At 58.0% G+C, this 19769-nt stretch overlaps 1 protein-coding gene across 1 annotated transcript in view; it reads right to left on the reverse strand.

The window, feature by feature from the left end:
- Window positions 1-2102: 2102 nt before the first annotated feature.
- The window catches only part of KCNK3 (potassium two pore domain channel subfamily K member 3), a 32357-nt gene continuing 14690 nt past the window's right edge, over window positions 2103-19769 (reverse strand). The window contains exon 2 of the mRNA XM_014602948.3: window positions 2103-7177. Coding sequence (XP_014458434.1) covers window positions 6297-7177 — 881 coding nt within the window. The 3' untranslated portion in view covers window positions 2103-6296. The remainder of the gene's footprint in view (window positions 7178-19769) is intronic.

The raw sequence follows: 19769 nt of genomic DNA on the forward strand, positions 1-19769 counted from the left end.
CCAAATGGGACCTCTGGAGCTCCCTGGCAGCCCCACTTCTTTAGGATTTCTATGATCCTAAGCTGGAGCTATGTTTAGGGTCCTAGGAGGGGAAAGCCTGACCTCTTCCACAGGTCATGCAGCATCCATGCTCTAGCCACGAAGAGGCACTGCTTAGGTAGAGACGTGGGGCTTTGGCCCCAGCAGGCTCTGTCTCCCCATGGTCTCCCTCGAGGATCATGCGAGGGTCCTGTGGTGGTTGTGGGGCAGTGGAGCGGGTGCTGGAGGGGCTTTTAGGGTGGCCTGTTGGACCCACAGTGGCCTGTGGTGGCTACTCCGGTTAGCATCTGTCCACAGCCATGGAAGGGTGTAGGGTGTGGGGGGAGACGGGGGATGCGACTGACTGGGCTTTCTGTGCACTGGGCATCCTAGTCACGTGTCCTGAGCTGGCCCCATGGCTAGAGGGGAAGGCCCTGTATGGACTGTGTTCATGGGTGTGTTGGTCCTGTGCAATGGTTGAAATTTTAAATTTTAAGTGCTAATTGCTTATTATTCAATGCACTCCATATAATTGTGGCTAACGAGCGTGCTAGAAAGCAAAATCAGGCTCTCCTGGCCTAACGGGGGAGCTGCTTTGCAACAAGGCAGTGCTTGCACGTTCCAGAGACAGAGATGGGTTGTTGTTTTGGGGGGTTTTCTGGGTGGAGCAGGGGAGTAGGGAGTATCTAATGAACCTTCATAGTTGCATGGTTTCATACTTGAGGAGAGAAGCAGGCCCATTTCCCTTGTATACAAAAGATAAGAGTGCAGCTGCATGGATGAACCTGTCCTGGTCCCTAAAAGTCCCAATTAAGGATGGAAAGATTTGAGTGATATTATTTATCACGCATCCTACCAGACGCCTGGTGCAGGCAACGCACGTGGATAGTACCCCCATTGGCTGGACAAAGTACGTTGGACTGGATCAGCAGTGAATTAGCACCAATTAAGTACACAATGGAAAAGGTATATAACACTGGGGAGGAACGAAGAGAGGGGGTTTTCGGGTGAGACCACTGCAAACTGAAGCAAGAGACCCAAAGCAGACGACCCCGTGCAGGCCAGATGGCCATCTTCCCGCGTGCATCCCTGGGGCACAGCGTGTGGTGAGAGCTCTTGCTTGCTTGCACTGTGAGGTCCACCGATACCTGCCCTGAACCGTGGCCAGGACACGGCGGGCAGCATCTGCATCCATGCGGTGCAGTGCCTCGGGCAGCAGGCTCTGGCCCACTTCTGTCTCGTATGGCAGTCAGGCCCAGGCCCCCCTGTCTGGATCTGGCTGGAGAGAAATGGCTTCAGGGCTTCAACTCCCTCCTCTGCCACTGACTCCCTGTGTGCCCAGGGTCAAGTCACGCCATCCTGCTGTCCTACCTCTTGGACACCAACACCCTGAGCCATTTTGGGGGAGGATGAGGTGCTTGGCCGTGGAGGTGCAGAAGATGATGTCCCTGCACTGGGCTATAATAAACAAGGGAGGTGGGAGTGGAGGGCAAGGTGACCTGCCAAGTCCTCCATGCCCCGGTACCTGCTGGCGAGGCCTTTGCCTGTCTGATCCCAGGCTGTGCTCTTCCCTCTGAGGCTGCTTGTGGCAGCAGTTGTAATTTAAAGCTGCTCCCTAACTACAGAGACTGAGGAAGGGGGTAGCTGGTGGAAGATGACCCCTCGGTTAAGTAGCTAGTTGCTCAGAGACAGACAAAAGGCCTGGAAGAGGTTGCCTCCTGCTCCACACACAGGGTTGGTGGGCTGGTTCTTCTCATTGCCTGGATGCCCATGTTTTATTGCACCTGGTGATCGCTATCATGTGGTTCCCCCACATTTGCCCCTAGCATGGACGTGGCCCCTGGGCAATGGGTGCAATTTGCTTCGAGGGCTTTGCTCTTTGTTGGCTGCTTTCAGCATGGAATAACCCAGAGCTGCGGCTTTCCCCTTGGGCTTCACCCCTCCTCCTCTCTCCATCAGTCTGCCTCAGCCCCATCTCTTTTGTTCTCCTCCAGTTCTCTTGGCCCTGTCCTGCCACCCCTGCCTCAGTTTCCCCCCTGCAGCTGAGCCAAAGGGGTGGATTCAAGGCGAGGAGGAAGCGCGGAGCTCTGAACTGGACTTTATTTCTCTCTAGACTGAAAGTAAATCAGCAGTACAAATAGATTTTGGCATGAGAAATAGGTAACCTTGGTCTGAGGGGACTGGGTCCTTTCCTCCCCTCGGTGTCTTAAGGATGAGAGATGCTGAGAGCAAAATTTCCCAGGGTCATCGGCTCCCCCCCACCCATCCCACCCCACCACACCCTCCAGGCCAACGCGCCTTGGCCTTCGAGACCGATAGAGTTGTATAGATAGGATGAAGACAGCGTCCTGCTGGGTAATAAATATCCTCTTCCTGCATCTAACTGTATGTACAGGTCGTCAAGTATTCGAAACGCGGGCGTCTCTCGGGGAGAGGGGGGACGTGGGGTTGCACAGCAGTGGGGGTGCTGCATCCTCGGGCTGCTCCGTGTCGTGGGGGAGAGGGGATAAAAATCACGGCTCAGTGCAGCCGCCCCCGGCACGGCGGCAGGGATCCTGGGAAAGCTGTGCGGGGGCACCCAGGACGGTTGTCGCACCCCCAGTGTGTGCTCCGCCAGGAAGAGTGCTCCCAGTGCTTTTAGTCCTGACCGCACACGTGTGCACATCTGTGGAGGGAGGCTTTCTGGGGCCCAGGGTTGGAGGGGGAAGGGGCTAGGAGGGCGGGCGGGAATGGGGAGCAACTTTAGCTCTGCAAATAGCAGCCTGGACTGCTGTGGGGCAGTGCTGGAGCTCCAGGCCCAGCTCCTTTCCTCTGCTGCCCACGGGCCATGGTGATTTGGGGTGAAATGCTGTGTCCGGGCCTTTCCCACCCTCCTTTGCATCCCCGAGGCAGATTTCCCTCTTGCAACCAAAGGGTGGCTGGCCTTTTCCCCATCCCATCCGCCTCCATAAATCAGCTGGGTAATGGGCAAGGGTTGCCCTCCGCTATGCCCTCTCCCTTGAGATTGCAGCTTCCCTCGCAGCCTGGAGCATGGAGCTGGCCTGGTAGACAAGTGTGTTTAGCTGCCTGCCAGCCAGGGGCGCTGGCTGCCCTTCTCCCCCCGACAAGAACCACTCAAACCCCAAGCTTTGGACCCAGATCCAGCTCGGGCTGCAGTTTGGCTGGTTGAATGCATCCCTCCTCCCACCACCCCTGTGAACGCCGCGGCTCCCCCAGCCACAGACCTCTGCCTTGCATCCTGAAGCAAGGTGCCTGGCTCATGCCTCCGCCCCAGTGCCAGGAAACCTGATACGGGTCCTGCTTTGTGTCTGCCTTGTTTTGCTCTCCTGGGTAGCGGTGGGGTCACTTGGCGGACCGCAGCGTGTATGCTAGCGCCCGGAGGGGCCGCGCAGACTTGTTTTCTATTCTAGAGCTGCCAGGGCCTGACAACCAGTGAGACTTGCCATCCTATCCGCGGCCCCGCAGCCGTGAGGGATACAGCAGCGGGCAATCTGGAGGCAGGCATGTATTAAATACGGCAATGCCTGGCAGGTTTCTCTCTCCCGTAATCTCCCAATGCACTAGGGTTTGGGCGTCCCGCCTTGTGAGATGCCAGGGCACGGGCAATGAGATGCGGGCCTGGCGGGAAGCCTCTAACATCAGACCTGGTTTCTCCTGCTACGTCCTGGACTGGATCTCCAGGGGATGCTCCCTGAGCTGAGCTGGAAGAACGGGTTGCTTGCAGCCGGCCGTGCGCTCTCCTTGCAAGCCAAGCCCACAGACTCCTGGGTGGCACAAACAGGAGCATCACTTGCAAACCAAAGGCAGTGCTTCTTCCCCTCTATTCGGCACTGCGGAGGAGCCCCGTGTCCCATTTTGGGCCCTGCACTGCAAGAAGGACGTGGACGGGTTGGGAAGAGTCCCCTCACGGGGCATTAAATGGATCGAGGGCCCCAGGAGGCATGACTGATGGGGAAAGGCTACAAGAACCAGGGCTATTTAGTTTGACTTTGGGGGCTAGGGGGTTGCTAACAGTCTTTAGATACCTGAAGGGTGGTTAGAGGGGAGATGGAGATGGGCTGGAGGGGACAGGGCTGGGAGCAATGGGTTTCAATCGCAGCACAGGGAATCGAGGGACTTTCTGAGTCTGCGGGTGGTTCAGGGTGCCCAGAGAAAGGGGAATCTGCCCCCTTGGAAATGCAAAAGAGCAGGACAGACGGACGCTGGGATGGGCAGGGCTAATCCAGGTTGGATTAGATATGATCTCTTCAGGGTTCCCCTACCAGCCTATGATCCTACCATCTTGCTGGAAAAACTCAGCGCATGGGGACTGTCTGCAAACGGTGCTTCCTTGGAGCTTGCCCTCCCCACTGGGGTGCTCTGCAGGGTGGTTTTGGGGGGCGAGATCCTCTTCTCTGGGGCAAGAGGCTGCTTCCAGGAGACCCTGGGGGGCTTGGCAGAGCAAGAGCAAATGGAGCTGGGACCTGGGCATCATCCTGCCCTGATGGAGGCATGAGAGGTAGTTGCCAGATGAAATTGGGCAGGGGGCACCCAGCCTCAGTGCCAGCCTCGGACCCGTGCTATGGGCTGAGGGCGGTGGAGGAGCTTGGCTCTCCCATCCTGTCGGACGGGACCACCGCCTGTCCAGGTGCCTGTGAGGGGCTGGGGATGTTTCCAAAGTGCTTGTAGGCTCAAGTGCAAGGAAAGACACCCCTGGGGAAAGGAGGTCTGGTTTTGGGATGCCTCTAAGCCTGGCTCAGAGTGGGGTCTGACTGGCTGTGGGCATCCCCACGCCTGACTACAGCCCTGGAAAAGCCCAGACAAAGCATTTTGACTCCCCGATCCTTCCCCAGCCCAGCAGACAGGCTGCCTGGGACCAGCTTGGTGCAACGGGCACATCCGATACCCCCGTGCCGGAAACTGCCCCCACAGCTCTTCCCATCTGTGCCCAGAGAAGACCATTGGCAACGACCCCTGCCTTCAAACCCACCCTCCGCCTCTTAAACCAGACCCTGGAGGCAGCCTCACCCCTACGTGCATGGAGGCGGGCAGGGTGGGTACCATGCCAAGCCCCCCGGGGATCTGTGTCCTCGCTGTCCCGGGTCTCCCCTCTCTCACGTCTCTTGCAGGGCAGCTCCTTGGGTAGACAGGATGCAATTAAAAAGCCCCCCCACCAGCCCTTTTGTCCAGCCCCCCGTTCCCAGCCAGACCTTTGCAGCTGGCTACGTGACTCCCGGCCTGTCGTCTGCGGCGCGCGGCAGGGTCACGTGAGCAGGAATATAAAAAGCTCCTGCCTAAGCCCCTCTTAGCCTGATTCGCCCGGTGATGCATGCACGGCTCTTAGCCGGGCTGGCTCTGCGGCCCTGAGACCTACTATTTTCTCCCTGCTTTTGCTGATGCTAGTGCCACAAGCCCAGGGGGACGGCATGGGTAGGGGGGGATGCCAGGCGGATGAGCCGGGGCTGCTAGGCTCAGTGATGCTCAGCAGAGGTAGAGCCCGCGTGGAGGCAGGACTCGCTCCCTGGGGAGGAGATGTCTCGCTATGGGAAGCGGGAAGCCCCTCTCCCTGCCTGTCTGCCAGCCCCATGCCAATGGCACGCGTCCCGTCCAGCTTTGCCTCGTGGGCCGAGGACTCACAGGGGATGGGACTGAGGTGTGTGGTTGCAGAGAGCGGGGAGATTGCTCCAGTGCCTTGTATCTGCAGCGGGCTGAGCTGCATGTGCAGCCAGGAGGGGCATGCACAGCCTCTTGCACGCATGTGTGTGCACACACACACGGATGCACACACACACTCGTGCAGCACTCTGTCACAGCCGCCCATCTACTCTGAGAGTGTGCAATGACCTCTTGCATGGAGGGTGAGGGGGCTCCCTATGGGCGTGGGGGGATGGGGACCGTCCCGGCCGGGGTGGGCAGGGAAAGGGCCATGTGCCACCTGGCAGGACCCGTGTACATCCCTGGCGGCATTCAGAGAAGACGCCGCGGCGGAGGTATGGCTGGAGAGACGCGGGCGCACGCGGAGCCTGCTTCACATTTTGTGGAGTGGCTGCAACTGGAGCAAGAGAGATCCTCCCCCCCGTGCAAAGAACCAGTGCACGCAGCTCCGTGTGTCCCTGCACGTGCATGTCCATTTGCACACGCAACAGCACGTGGTCTGCTTGGCCGCCGGCATCGATGTATTCCTGCCTCTGTCGGCACCGGATAAATCGGCGGGGAGTCCCCCAGCTTCGCCTCACCCCGGAGGGCACTGGTCTTGGACACGTTTTCCTCCGGGGTAGGGTCCCTGGGCCCGGGCACGGTTACACGGAGCTGCGGCGCTTCATGAGTCCCGGGAAGGCCGCGAGGCTGTGGAGGCCCGTGGAGACGGAGCTGATGGCCGAGCGCTGGGCGTTGCAGAAGCAGCGGTTGGAGGCGGTGTCGGGGTAGCGGCCGGGCGAGGCGCGGCTCTGCTCCACGCACGTGTCCGAGGTGGACAGGTCCCGGGGGATGATCATGGGGATGGAGTACTGCAGCTTCTCCCGGCTCTTGTACCACAGGCAAGAGCACATGGACTGGAAATGCAGCACCTCGGCGTAGACGTTGCGGAAGCCGCCCCCGCCGCCCCCGCCCGCCGCCGGCGTGGAGGAGGCCGTGTCCGTGGTGTGGACGCTGCTGGCCTGGCCGTTGCGGGTGAGCAGAGCCCGGTGCTCCGCGTCCCGCTTCTCGTCCTCGGCGTTCATGGTCATGAAGCGCAGCACGACCAGGTTGAGGAAGGCCCCGATGACCGTGAGCCCCGTGAGGATGTAGACGAAGCTGAAAGCCACGTACTGCGGCTTGGTCTGCAGCGCCCCGTCCTTCTGCAGCGCCACGTAGTCCCCGAAGCCGATGGTGGTGAGCGTGATGAAGCAGTAGTAGTAGGCGTGGAAGAAGCTCCAGTGCTCGTAGTAGGAGAAGGCGGCGGCCCCGATGCACAAGGTGCTGATGCAGGAGAAGAAGCCGATGGTCACCATGTTGGCCATGGACACCTCGGCCCGCCGCATGCCCAGGCACTTCTTCATGCGGTGCAGCAGGTACTTGACGAAGGTGTTGATCCTCTCGCCCAAGCTCTGGAACATGACCAGGGTGAGCGGGATCCCCAGCAGGGCGTAAAACATGCAGAAGACCTTCCCGCCGTCGGTGCTGGGAGCCGCATGGCCGTACCCTGCGGGGCAGAGACACAGCGCCGGTGCGGTTAGTCCCCTCCAGGCACCTCGCGTCCCCCTGCCTCCCCTCCTTGGGCTCGCTGCAGAGCCAGGCCCATCCCCAGCAAAGGGCAGCCCGTATGGGGACAGCGATGGGCAGCTTCCCCTGCATTAGGAGACCCCAAGTCCGTCCTGCCCAGGAGCAAAGAGCAGAGGCTGGAAGGAAGAGGGAGCTGGGTCTGAGCAGGGTTTTGCCCTCCTAATCCTCACCCACTTGCAGCCTCCAGCATATGAGGTGGGATGCAGAGGCCGCACCCCTCGCTCTCTGCTCAATAGCGACCGATGCCCCTTTCCTCCAAGCCCGCATCCAGTTTGCATCTGGCTGAACTCTCGGCTCCCAGCACATCTGGCAGCAATAAGCCCCGACTTTAATGACACGCTGGGTGGAAAAGATCTTCCTAGCATTAGTTTTAAACTTCAGCCCTCCTTGTTTCATGGTGTGACCCCTCATTCTTGTCTGGAGAGAGACAATTGCTAATAAATCCCTACTGACTTTTTGTTCACCGTGTAGTATGTTGTAAACACTTCTCCTGACCCCCAAGGGTCTCTTTTCTAATCCAAACGGGCCTGGCCTCATTAGTCTCTCCGCACGTGGGAGCCCCTCCATGCCACTCATCCCCTTTGTTGCCTTTCTCTGGACCAGTGCTACCAGGCTATCGATTCCCTCAGCTCTCTGGAGAGTAATACCCGAGCTGCTGCACCGAGGAGCAGTATCTTGGGCAAAAGATCTGCTTCATTGCTAAGTGCACACACCCCAATATTGGCAGGCTGAGTTAGCAAGGAAAGATGCCTGTTATAAGTGAGAAAATACGGTAATGCAGCCCCTGGATCTTCACCCCTCTCGACCTGTGCTAAGACGACTAGTGTTTGCAGCGTCCAGACAGGCCTCGGGGCTTGGCACCGACAGACGGAGGGGAGGGCAGATCCTGACCCACCCAGCCTGCTTGAAGCCCCGAGAAACAGATAATGCCAAAGGTGGAGGGTGCTGTCTGGACCAATCGGACTAGGAGGTAGCAAATAATCCTTCCTGACCCCAAATATAGCATGGATTTGGCCCTGAGCGGAGGGCCAAAACCATCTAGCCAGGACCCTGCGGGGTTGAAGCCAGCACAGCCCATCAGCCCCGTGGCCCCAGACACCCCAGCTGAGTTCAGAGCCTCCTTGCTCTGTGCATGGTCCTTACACCCGGCCAGGCTCCATCCCCATTGCGAGGCCTTTATAATCAGAGCAGCCAAGGCAGGCGTGGAGAGAAGGCACAGAGGTGCAGTGGCCATCGCAGCCTGGATGATTGCAAAAGGTTCATCATCTGAGCTGCTTCACTGGCAGCTGGTGGCAGCATCCTGGTCCTGCTGGCACAGAGTAATTACAGACGGCTGCGCAGGCTAAGAGGATAACCTGACCTCTGGGGAGCGAAGAGGAGAAGGCCATAAACCCCACCTCGGTGTGTTTGCAAAGCAATGAGAGCCACGGCGGCTGGGCAGCATCGAGATCTATGGATAATGCGGCTGTCTCTGGGGTGTGTCATTAACACGCAGTGATTGCAGACCCTTTTTTGCAGTCAGTGGTCGAGCATCCACTGGCCGGGATATCATCAGGGCTGTTAGACACCCCTGGGCACCACAATACTTGACCTGAAGCAGGGTCAAGCGCTCTGGCACTGTCCACACTCTTAGCTACCATCACCAGGTCTGCTAGCCTCGCTGGACCCAGATGTGGGTCTGCCTTTTGCAGCTGCCCCTGATCTCCGGCTCCAGACATGCCTCTGAATTTGGGGGGCTATCCCCCAGATCTGGATCAGACAGCCCCTTGATGAAGTCAGTATATACACACGTCCACCTGGCCCTCGCACAGCTCTGGGGGGGTCTCTGCCCCTTCCCACAAATGCTCGGTAGCGCCCTGCTACCACAGACGTCCCCCATGGGTGTGTGTTTGCAGAGTGACCTGCAGCTCCATCACACGACTCCATGAAGTTGGTCACGTTATTTAAATACCACTTGTTTGGTTTTTTTGCATCCAAATTTGGCCATTTCTCCCACCCCAAAACACTCCCCTGGCTTCTGAGTTTGAATTAAAAGTGGGGAATCAGTGTGAAAAGGCTTAGCCTGGTGGGGTCCCATCAGGTAGACAGCTATGGGCACATCAGACACTGGCTAGTCACAGACTCAGAGGGCTGGCAGGCAGCTCCAGAGGTCATGTCTAGTCCAACCCCTGCCTGAGGCAGGATCAGACCCCAGCAAACCAGCCCGGACACATCCAGAATCACAGAAATCATAGAAATCCTAGAGAAATGGGGCTGGCAGGGACCTGCGGAGGTCACGTCTAATCCGACCCCTGCATGAGGCAGGATCAGCCCTGTGCAAACCAGCCCAGACACATCCCTTATCTTCCTCTTTCCAGCTGCGGGGAGCAATTCTCTTTCTCAGAGCAATCAAGGAAAGGGAAGCGTTTCATTTTGGACATGAATAGAGTCATTATTGGATTTTCCTTGGGGTACAGCAGAGCCAGAGAGTTGCTAAGGGGCTGAGCAGAGACGCCTGCCTGGCTGGGAAACCAGCGGGACATTCCCCCTTCTCTTCACCGTCCAGATCCCTTGTATCCGGCTCTTGCAGATGCCTGAGTGTCAGCCTAAAAAATTTGGAGTTTTTCTGGCTGAAATAAGAAGGCAAGTGTTGCTTCCTTTCACAGGAACTGGCTGGAAGAAAGCAAAGGACAAGGAGGGCTGGATGCACCACCCTGCCCCAAGAAAAAGGGTCTCCCCACATAAACGACTGGTCTGACTACTCACCCAAGGCATGATTAGTTTATTTTTTTAATTTAGTTAAAAAATAAGTTCCAAATTTTGACTGAGCAGAGCCCAATCATTCAAGTCTGTAAAGTGCTACCATGAGCAAGCTCCAGATACTTCAGCCTGCGGCTTCAGATACTCCCAAATCCACAGCACAGCTTGTCCTGTCACCTGCCCCCACTGAGAACAGCTATGATCTGCTTAATAAAAACTACCATCAGTCCTGACACAAGAAAAGAAATCACACCCGAACCTGCCACAGGTAGAGCAAGGGGATCCTTGCAAATGTCAAACACATTGGGACCCATTTTTCCATTTTTGTTGCAAAATATATTCCTGGCTGGGAAAAAAAAAACAAAACAATTATTTCCATGGGAAAATTTCCAGCCAGCCCTCAGGGGACATGACCAAGGCCACGGGGGCAGTCAGTAGCAGGGCTGACGGTATGCTGTGGAGCATAATGGGCTCATAGAAATCATAGAAAAGTCAGGCTGGATGAGACCGTCAGAGATCATCTAGTCCAAGCCCCTGTGAGGGTTAGCGAGCCCGAGGTCCCGTCTAGCTGTGCACCGCTCCGGGGCTGAAACCCAGGAGTCCTGACTCCCAGCCCTGTGCTGGAGAACAGTTTGGGACCAAGTAGCTCTGACGCAGCCCACGGGGCCACATTGCACCAGGGAGTATATGTCTTCTTGACCTTAAAAGTGGGTCGGCGTGTGCCTGGGAGCAGGAGGATGGACGGCTCCTGGGATCCTATTCTCACCCGCGCCGCAGCCGAGGCTGTTTCTCTGCCCATCGGTGCCTATGCACTGGTTTCACTCCAAGGCTGCTTTTATTTGATTATTATTGTATTATTTCCCTGCTCTGAAGCAGTCGGCTCCCCAGACTCTGCCTGCCGGCTCCCCAGAACCAGGCCCTGACCCCTTGCGCCGGTTATTGATGGCAGGAGCTGGCTGGTATGTAAACGGATAGGCCGTGCCTGCAGGACTTGGCAGAGCAAGGGTGCAGGAAGCCACTGGTGTCTATGCTCAGCCCCACAGAGCACCTTGACCCCTGTCCCCATCACTGCTTGGTGGGGTGCGCCGATGGGCCTGAATGCGGACACACAGCAGCTGGGAGCTTCCCCGTGGAGCAATCCCGTACCCCCGGGGCTCCTGGGCATAGATTCATAGATTCATAGATGTTAGGGTCGGAAGGGACCTCAATAGATCATTGAGTCCGACCCCCTGCATAAGCAGGAAAGAGTGCTGGGTCTAGATGACCCCAGCTAGATACTCATCTAACCTCCTCTTGAAGACCCCCAGTCTTCTTACTTCTTACGCACTTACCCATCTTGCCACCTCCCCTCTCCCTTCCCTGTCTGGCTCTCACAGCAAAGGCGGGCACCCTGCAGAAGCCAGGCAAGACCCCAGTGCCCAGATCTAAAATCAGGGCCGAGTTAGATCAGGCCTTTTAGCACCAAGCATCCAGGCTGGGTCAAGGACTTGGAGCTGACCTGACGCTGGTTGGTAACAGTCCAATGGTTCATTCTCCTCCCTGCTTATTTCCAGCCGGAGCGGAGAGCGCATCCACCGTGCAGGGGCTGCAGCACGGTGCAGACATGCCAGCTTTATCTATCTATCTATCTATCTATCTATCTATCTATCTATCTATCTATCTATCTATCTATCTATCTATCTATCTATCTATCTGACTGTATTCACCCCCTCCAGCTACACTTCTCCAGCCCTTCAAGGGGTTGCCAACCTCAGTGGGTCCAGCTCCCCACATATGGGAATCCCCATTCCCCAGTGGGGAAACTGAGGCACACAGCAACCAAGGGCTGGCTCTTTAAAAGGCATCTGGACCCCTGTCCCCCTCGCTGCTCGCCAGACATATAGCCTTCCCCTTAGTCACTGATTTCTCTTGAGCCCAAATAAATCCCCCCACCCCAGCAGGCTCCCCTCTACCCTGTGCCCCCATCCAGATCTGGGTGCAGGGAACAAAAGGCCCAATGGCACCTTCTCCTGACCCAGTCTCACCCGCTGCCCCCTCCATCACCTCCCCAGGTGGGCAAACAGGCAGGGAGAGCTGCTAGGAAAGTCCCCGGGGGCAAGGGCTGCGTCCCCTGCACCTGCTGATTTCCTGCTTTCTGCACATAGCGTCTGTGCCGAGGAGGAGGTGGCCGGGGGGCTGGGAACAAGGTGCTGTCCCTTACGCCTGTGGCTGGAAGCGGAGCCGGCTCGGGGCCGATCAGCACCTGGCAGGCATGGCCCACACTGGGCTGCTTCCAGGAGCCAGCACCAGGTGGGAGATGCCACCTGCCCACCCAGCTCCGGCCCAACGTGGGGGGCCGGTGTCCAGCCCCTCGGCCCCTACTTGGTGCTGTCTTTGCATCCTTGTGCCTCCCTCCTGCCTGGGAAGGGGAGCGGCATTTCTATTCAGGCAGTGCTGAGGGAGTCCATTGAGTTCACATCTATGGGATTCCTGCTAATCTCTCTCCACTCTGCGGGCGTTAACCCCCCTCCTTCTTTTGTAATGGCCTTGATGGTCCACTCTTCACCCTACCCTTTCTCCTGCAATTCTGCTGTCCGTTAGCCCTGCCTGGGCTCGTCTCTCTTGTGTTTCACAACCCCGCAGGCTGTTTGCAGCTCCAGCTAAAAACCTTAACTCAAGGGTGGTCATATTCACTCAGGCACAGCCATGACCGGCAGCGACGTTTTGGAGGCTTTGTCAAGACGCTCAAGAAGGCGAGATTTTGGTTCGAGTCTGAATAACCGTAATGACTGCAAGACTAACGAGACAATAGCCTTCCACTATTTTTTGCCCGGTTTGCTGTTTCTTAAAACTTTCTCTATATACTCTAGCTGCTGCTTTCTTCAGCTATCCCTTGCAGTCGATGATGATTGTCTTCCTCGACTGCCTTATTCGTGGGCCTGAAGATGGCTGATGAGGCCGATGCGGGATGGACAGACTCTGTTGCAACCGGGGCACGTGTTTCCGAGCGGGGTGTTCTTGATTCGATACGCTAGCAACCGAGAGCACGCTCCAGTTGGTATATCTGCTTTTGCTTTGATCTTAACCTGAATAATACAGCGCTAGCCCCCCTAGCATATAAGCAAAGCTTTTAGTTTTGCTTTTACTGGAGAAAAATATGTGCTGTGTTTGATGGGAGGATGCACTGCAGCATCCATAATCCTAGATGCATCAAAATCCTCGATCTGGCCATGCACCTGTGGCACAGATCCAGCCCCTGAGATGCGTGGGGCCAGAAAGCCTTTGCTGGGAGACTGAATGAAGGCACCGGAGGGAGGGAGCAGCTGGCTGTGCCGATTCCCTGGAGATGCCCAGGGTGGGTGGGTGGGTAGGTGGGTGTCCAGCAGCCCCAGAGAGTCCCCCCACCTGCATCATCTCTCCTGACCCCCAAATATCAGCCTTGGGAACAGTCCAGCAGGGAAGGACATGCCGTGCCGCTATCCCAAAACACAGCCCTGCACCGTGCGGGGAGGAGGGGAGCATTATAGGCTGGCAGGGGAATTGCTGCCAGCACCAGGAAGGTCTGGCTGGCTTTGAACTGTGACAGCGAGGCCGGGCACATCCCCCGGGGCCCCTGCCAGCTTCTGGGAAATGCCTGGGAACGTGACAGCGCTGCCGGCCGCGCCGAGGCGAACAGGCGAAGGGTCTCTCCGGGGCCCGATGAAAGCGGCGCGTGCTTGCAATTTATCTTGGAAAGCCCCGAGGCATTCACGGCTCCCTTGGTCCGGCCGCGCCTCTGGGTCGGGCGCGTTGGCCCGTGCTGGCCTGCTGGAAGAGAGCCCTTCTCCCGGCGTCCTTCCCACGGCTTCCAGGGCCAGCTCCCGTCCCTGCACCCTGCAGGATCAGGCCATTCCCTGCTGCATGGAGGGTCCTCAGGTCCCTGCCCTTGGGAGAGCTTGCACCTCAGATGCACACTGAGGACCTGACTTTTTGGGGATGCCTCCATTGGAAGGAAAATCCATCCTCATATCCCTGCTGCGAAGTCCTTGGGAACTGTGAGGGAGCATGACCCTCAAGGGTCAGGCCAGACACCTGGGTCCTGATTTTGCAGCCAGTGGGGCTGGCTGGGTTTCTGCTCCCCCGCAGATGGGAACCCAAATACACTGTTCCTTTGCCCCCCCGTTGGAGCAAAGAGACGGGAAGTTACCTCCGACAGTGCATTGCATGCTGGGATATGCTGAGGGGAAAAGAGCCGTGCAGGAGGTGCTCCCCTGAGCCAAGACGGAGCATCCCAGAAACAACCCCAGCTGCCCCACGGTGCCTAGATGCAACCTCTCTGGGCTCCATACGTCCTCCCCAGACAGGATCATCCGGGTTTATTCATTCATTGCATTTTGCTCCTCCACCCCGTCACGTAAAACAATGCAGTCCCCGACCAGCGGCTGTCCACCCTCCCCTCGGCCCCTCCAGCGCTGGAGCTGCTTGGCGCAGACCTGCCCTGTGCTAGTTTTAATCCTGCTCCCCAATTGCTTCCGTGTGTGCTCTTTGCTTTGGGGCAGGGAGAGGGGCTGAAGAGCAGACCCCCCACGCTTCTTCCTCCCATGCATCGTATGGTCCCCCACGCCAATGAGCTGAGCAGATGGCCCCCAGGCCGGACCAGAGGGACCCCTCGAGGAGGCAGCATGCTTTTGGGGCCAGCAGCCCCCATGAAAGCCCCGGGCCTTTTCACTTGGGGGACCCCGAGTGCCTTGCCGTGCCCATAAAGTGTGTCGCAGCCTCGTGGAGCCCGGCCCCGGGTGCATGGGGGTCCTGCGTGCTTAGGGACCCCCACAACCATAATTCAACCAAAAGCCTCTTGCCATCTCCGGAGCCGGCCCCAGCAATCTCTACCCTGCCCCATCCTGGGCCTGGCTTGGGAGGGGAGAGCTGTGTCCCAGGATGGACCAAGCAGGCAGGCGACGAGGCGGGGAGGGACCCTTGGATGGCTCCAAGCTGACAAGCTGCCTCTTTGCTCCCTCTGTGGCAGGTAGAGGGTTAATGCTGGGGTGCAAGGCCGGGGCTGGGGTGCAAGCTGGCAGCATCGGGGAGCAGTGGGTGCCCTTCACCACGGCGCAGGGGGAAGAGTGGGGCCCAGGTCCAGCTCCGCCACTGACTCCCTACATGGCTGCAGTCATATCCCCTCGCACCCAGCTGTGCCGGACTGATGGGCCCAGCAACAAGGCCGGAGAAGGGCGGGACGGCACTGACTGGGGCACGGGGAGGGTGCCTGGATCTGTCGGGGTCCCCAGGGGCAGGGCTTTGCAGGCGCTCTGGCCCCAGGAGCAGAGCCCAGCCCCGGGAGTGCCCCAGCCCAGCGCACCCTGTGCCTGGCAGGGGGTCCGTGCCCACCGCCCAGGCCGGTGGGCTCCGTCCCGGCTCCCCCCACCCCGACTTCCCGGCTGCGTGGTACTGGGTCCCGCTCCCTCGTGGGGGGCTGCAGCGCAGGAGCGATGGTGTCATGGAAAATCAGGGCAGCAGCCAAGGGGAGGATTCGTGCCGGCAGAAGCTGGCAGTTTTCTCTGGGCTGGAGCCCGGCCAGGTTGCTCTGCGCCGTGCCGGCCAGGCCGAGCTCTTCCCCGGCTCAAGGCAAACGTGTTTCCTCCTTTCTGCAGCAGCATCACCCTGCACCAGCCCTGAGCATCAGCTCCTGACCGCGGCCCCAGAGAGCTGGAGGGGAGCGAGCTGTGTGACGCTGGGACTCAGGCCTGAGGCCACGGTGACGGGCACTGCCCCAGTGCAGATGGGTGTGGAGAGGCAGTGGAGTGATCTGCTTGGGGCCAGGTCTCTGTTTCCCCAGACTCCCCCGGCCCCAGGGCTTTGCTTGTACCCAGATCCCACTGCAGAGCCAGCTGCAGGGCAAGGGCAGGGACGTGGCACCTCCGCTGGGCATCACCCTGGACCCCCAGATATGGCCTGCAATCGTTAACAACCCCACGGACAGACTCTCCTTTACGGGGCGGGGCGGACGATGGAGATGCACAGATGCTCAAAGCGGGTTGCAAAGCCGGGAGCTGCCTTCCTCTCCCCACTCCTGGCTCACATTGGTCTCCCTGCAACCTGCTCACATCTGTGCAAGGGATGGGTAGGACCACATTATACCAACCCCTCTTGTGCCATGAAAGAGCCAAGCATACTGCCCACGAGGCTGCCTTCCCCTCTCCCTGACATGCAGCCACCTCTGGGGTGCGAGAGGGCAGGAGAGCGGGGAAGCTCCAGCCAACAGGGCAGGGTGAGGACCGGCCCTTCCTGCCCCCAGTGCAGCGTCGGTCTGAGCCTGAGCGCAGGGGCAAGACCCTCCAGCCGGGACCCTGCAGGGTTGAACCTTAGCAGGATGTTTGGCAGAGCCCAGCTCCATCCCCAGCCTAGGCTGCAGCAGCACCCAGCACCCAGCTTAAAACCCCCCTGACATATGGAGCGACACCAGGGATGGGGCAACCACGCTATAGACATCCCCATAGCAGAACAGGCATGTGGTGCCTAAATCATCCCTGCCCAGTGGCTTTGCCCAGACCCTCATCCACCGCCTGCCCAGGCTTAGCACAGCCCTGCAGCCTGCCCCTGCGCTGGGGAGGGCTCTCGCGCACGCTCCTGCTGCAGCCCAGGAAAAGCCACCCCCAAATCCTGTGCTGAGGATCTCCCTGCGGCAGGGGAGACAAGGGCCCCAGTGGAGACAGGTCATCTGTTGCTCCCTATTAGCAGGCAGAGCCTTTTAGCTTCCATCCCATCATTTACCAGGCCCGCAAGTGCCTGCTGGTGGCCCCTTGCAAAGCTGGGAGGATGCAGGGAGTTATCCCCAAGTGCATCCAGCTGGGCCAAGGAGCACTAACTAACGTGCCCATGGGCAGGACACATGCAGGGGTACCAGGCCCGGGGCAGGGGGGGATGGTGCTTAGCCCCGGGGCTGTGCCTGGCCTGTGTCCCCCTCCGTCCTGGCGCTGGAGGTTTGCACTGGCAGTCTGTTTACATTCCCCGCGCAGGGGATGACACATTTACTGTCTGCTCCTCGCCGCGCCTCGGGTGAAGAAGACAGGAGGCTGCAATGTTTAGCACCTGCTTTTTCCAGCCTGCCTCGTGCTCCCAGCCCCTGACGGATGGATGCCTCTGCCTGCAGCGTGCACCAGCCAGGCCCGTGGCCACGGGGCCCCTCTAAGGCATCCCCCTGGCATGCCCCATCCGCCAGCTGGCTGCAGCATGGCTTGTGCATGCAGCAGCATAGCACAGAGGAGCCCAGGACTCCTGAGTCTCCCTCTCCCTCTGGCTGTGCCTGTTTCCCCACTTGCTTATCTAATCAGACCTGGGTGGTCTCTCTTCAGGCACGTTTATGGAGCCCTGCATGCTGTGGTGCGGATAATACAGCTCTGAAGGCAAACGAAGCCAGTGGGAATCACCCTCCAGGAGAAGCTGCCAGTCCATCAATTCCCACGGACAATTTTCAGCAATGAGTGATGTCCAGAAACAGCATGACCCCCCACTGCCCCAATTCCCACCATGCATTGCTGCCTAGAGCATCTTTCCTATGAGTCTTGGAGAACATACTGCTAAATCCATCCCGTGGTGGTGAGTTCCACAGGTTAACGCAGTACGTGGACAGTGTCCCGAGAGCATCAGCATCCCATACCCTCCATCCTGTGCTCGGGTGGCCACCCCTCTTTAATTGAACGGGGCATTTCTATTCAAGCAGTGCTGGGAGAGTCCATTGACTCATGATCCAGCTCTCTGATTCCTGCTAATCTCTCTCCACTCCATGCATGTTAACGGCCCTTCCTCCTTCTTCATGGTTTTAACGGTCCACTATTGCAGCCATGCCTGGGCATGTCTCTCTTTTATTTCACAGCCCTGCAAAATCATGGCTCCGGTGAGAACGGGACTAGGGGTTTGCTATTCACCATCTCTCTCAATGCCGCAACCAAGGGACGCTCACGGGAATGATGGACGAGCAGGTTTAAAGCCAACCTGGGCAGTTCTGTCATCCAGCACGGCGTTCACCTGTGCAACTCCCTGCCACGGGACGTTGAAGAGGCTGGGAAGGGAAGCAGGTTAGGAAGGACCGCATGAGGGCTGTCCAGGCCTCTGGATGCTGTCCCAACCATTGGGACAAGTTAACACCCTTCACGCTGTGCCCCTCTGAGAATCAAGGACAGCACAAAGTCCTTCTTTAGATATGTAGGAAGTTGGAGAAAAAAGAAAGGGAAGCATAGGCCCCTGATGACTGAAATGAGAGGGCTGCTGACCAACACTCAGGACAAAATTAGGAAAATGTGGCCTGGACTACTTCACGGCGGCAAGGTAACCGGCTCCGAGGTAGGACCCGGAGAGTACTGATTGACGAAACAGTCATCACGGTGACCAGCAGCATCCCTCAGGGATCAGTACTCAACCGGTGCTTTTCAACATGTCCGTCAACGATTGGCATTCGGGTATTAAAAGCGAACTAGCAAAGTTTGCTGACGACACCAAACTATGGGTTGAAGACAGGCTGGCAATACAGGCTGACCTGGACAGGCTCGCAAGGATCTCCACCTGACGGTATTTAATATGGAGAAGTGTAAAGTGCTCCATCGGGGGAGAAATAATCCACAACACTCTTGCAGGCTCGGCAGCACCACAACTGAACGAGACCTGGGTGTCGTGACAGACAACAAAATGAACGTGAGCCCCCAGTGCGATGCCGTAGCTGGCAGAGCTCAAACGCTGGCACACATGCACCGAGGCATCTCGAGCAAGGCAAAGGATGTCATCCTCCTGCTCTACTCGGCCTCGGAGAGACCGCGGCTGGAGCGCCGCATCCAGTTCTGGACGCCGCGCTTCAGGAAGTACGTGGAGAAGCTCGAGAGAGCCCAGGAGAGGGCCATGTGCAAACGCAGGTATCAAATTTAGGAGCGAATAGTTAAAGCTCATTAACACACATGCAAATGCATTAAAGCTCATTAACGCTGTGTGTGTGGACTGACTGGGGGCCAACTTGAGTCCCAAGTCAGTCCACACACAGCGTTAACGCGCTTTAATGCCTGCACATGTAACTGTCTGCCTAAACCCACTTAATGCATGTTAAGATAATGCGCATTAAATTTAGGCATGCTTAAATGCATGTGTAGACATGCCCTAGTTTGACTTCTAGCCAAGCCCTGGTTGTTACCTGCTTCTGGCTGAACTGGAGCACGCGTGTGAGAAAGGGGAGCTGATCCAGGGGCTCATTCCCTGAAACACGCTCCTTATTTCCAACCTCAGCTCCAGGCCCAGCCCCTGCTCTGGCCTGGCTGAGCTCCAGGGGCATCTGCAATCCCAGGAAGGGACTTACAGACCAAGATGCACCCTCCCTTACACCTCCTCTTCAAGGAGTTACAGAGACCAAGCTTTCATGGACACATGAAACTATTGTTTTGGATGAAAGGGGGCAGGGGATTTACTACCTCTGAGCACGTGCCAACCCACTGGGCATGACTGTTTCATTGGTCCGCTCCTATCCCATGGTAAGTGGAAGCTAAACCGCAGTAAGGTAGCCCTGTTGCCTCAGGGGCTTGTTATCACAGAGCCTGGGATGGTGTGGGTACACGAAACAGTCCGAGACTAAAACCCTCTTGCCCTCTTATATCGGTATAACTAGTCTGTCCACACTCTGAGCCTGGCATTGCAAAGCCTCTGGGGTCAACCAGGTCTAAATTTCCCCTCATGGTCCAGCAGGCAGGAAGGTGCATGGGCCCAGACAGCAACGCTGGACAAGGGAGCTCAGATCCGGGTCACAGGGAAAAGCTACGGGGTCCTGGCTCTCAGGTCTC

The sequence above is a fragment of the Alligator mississippiensis genome, chromosome 1 (genome assembly GCF_030867095.1).
Source record: "Alligator mississippiensis isolate rAllMis1 chromosome 1, rAllMis1, whole genome shotgun sequence".
NCBI lineage: Eukaryota > Metazoa > Chordata > Crocodylia > Alligatoridae > Alligator > Alligator mississippiensis.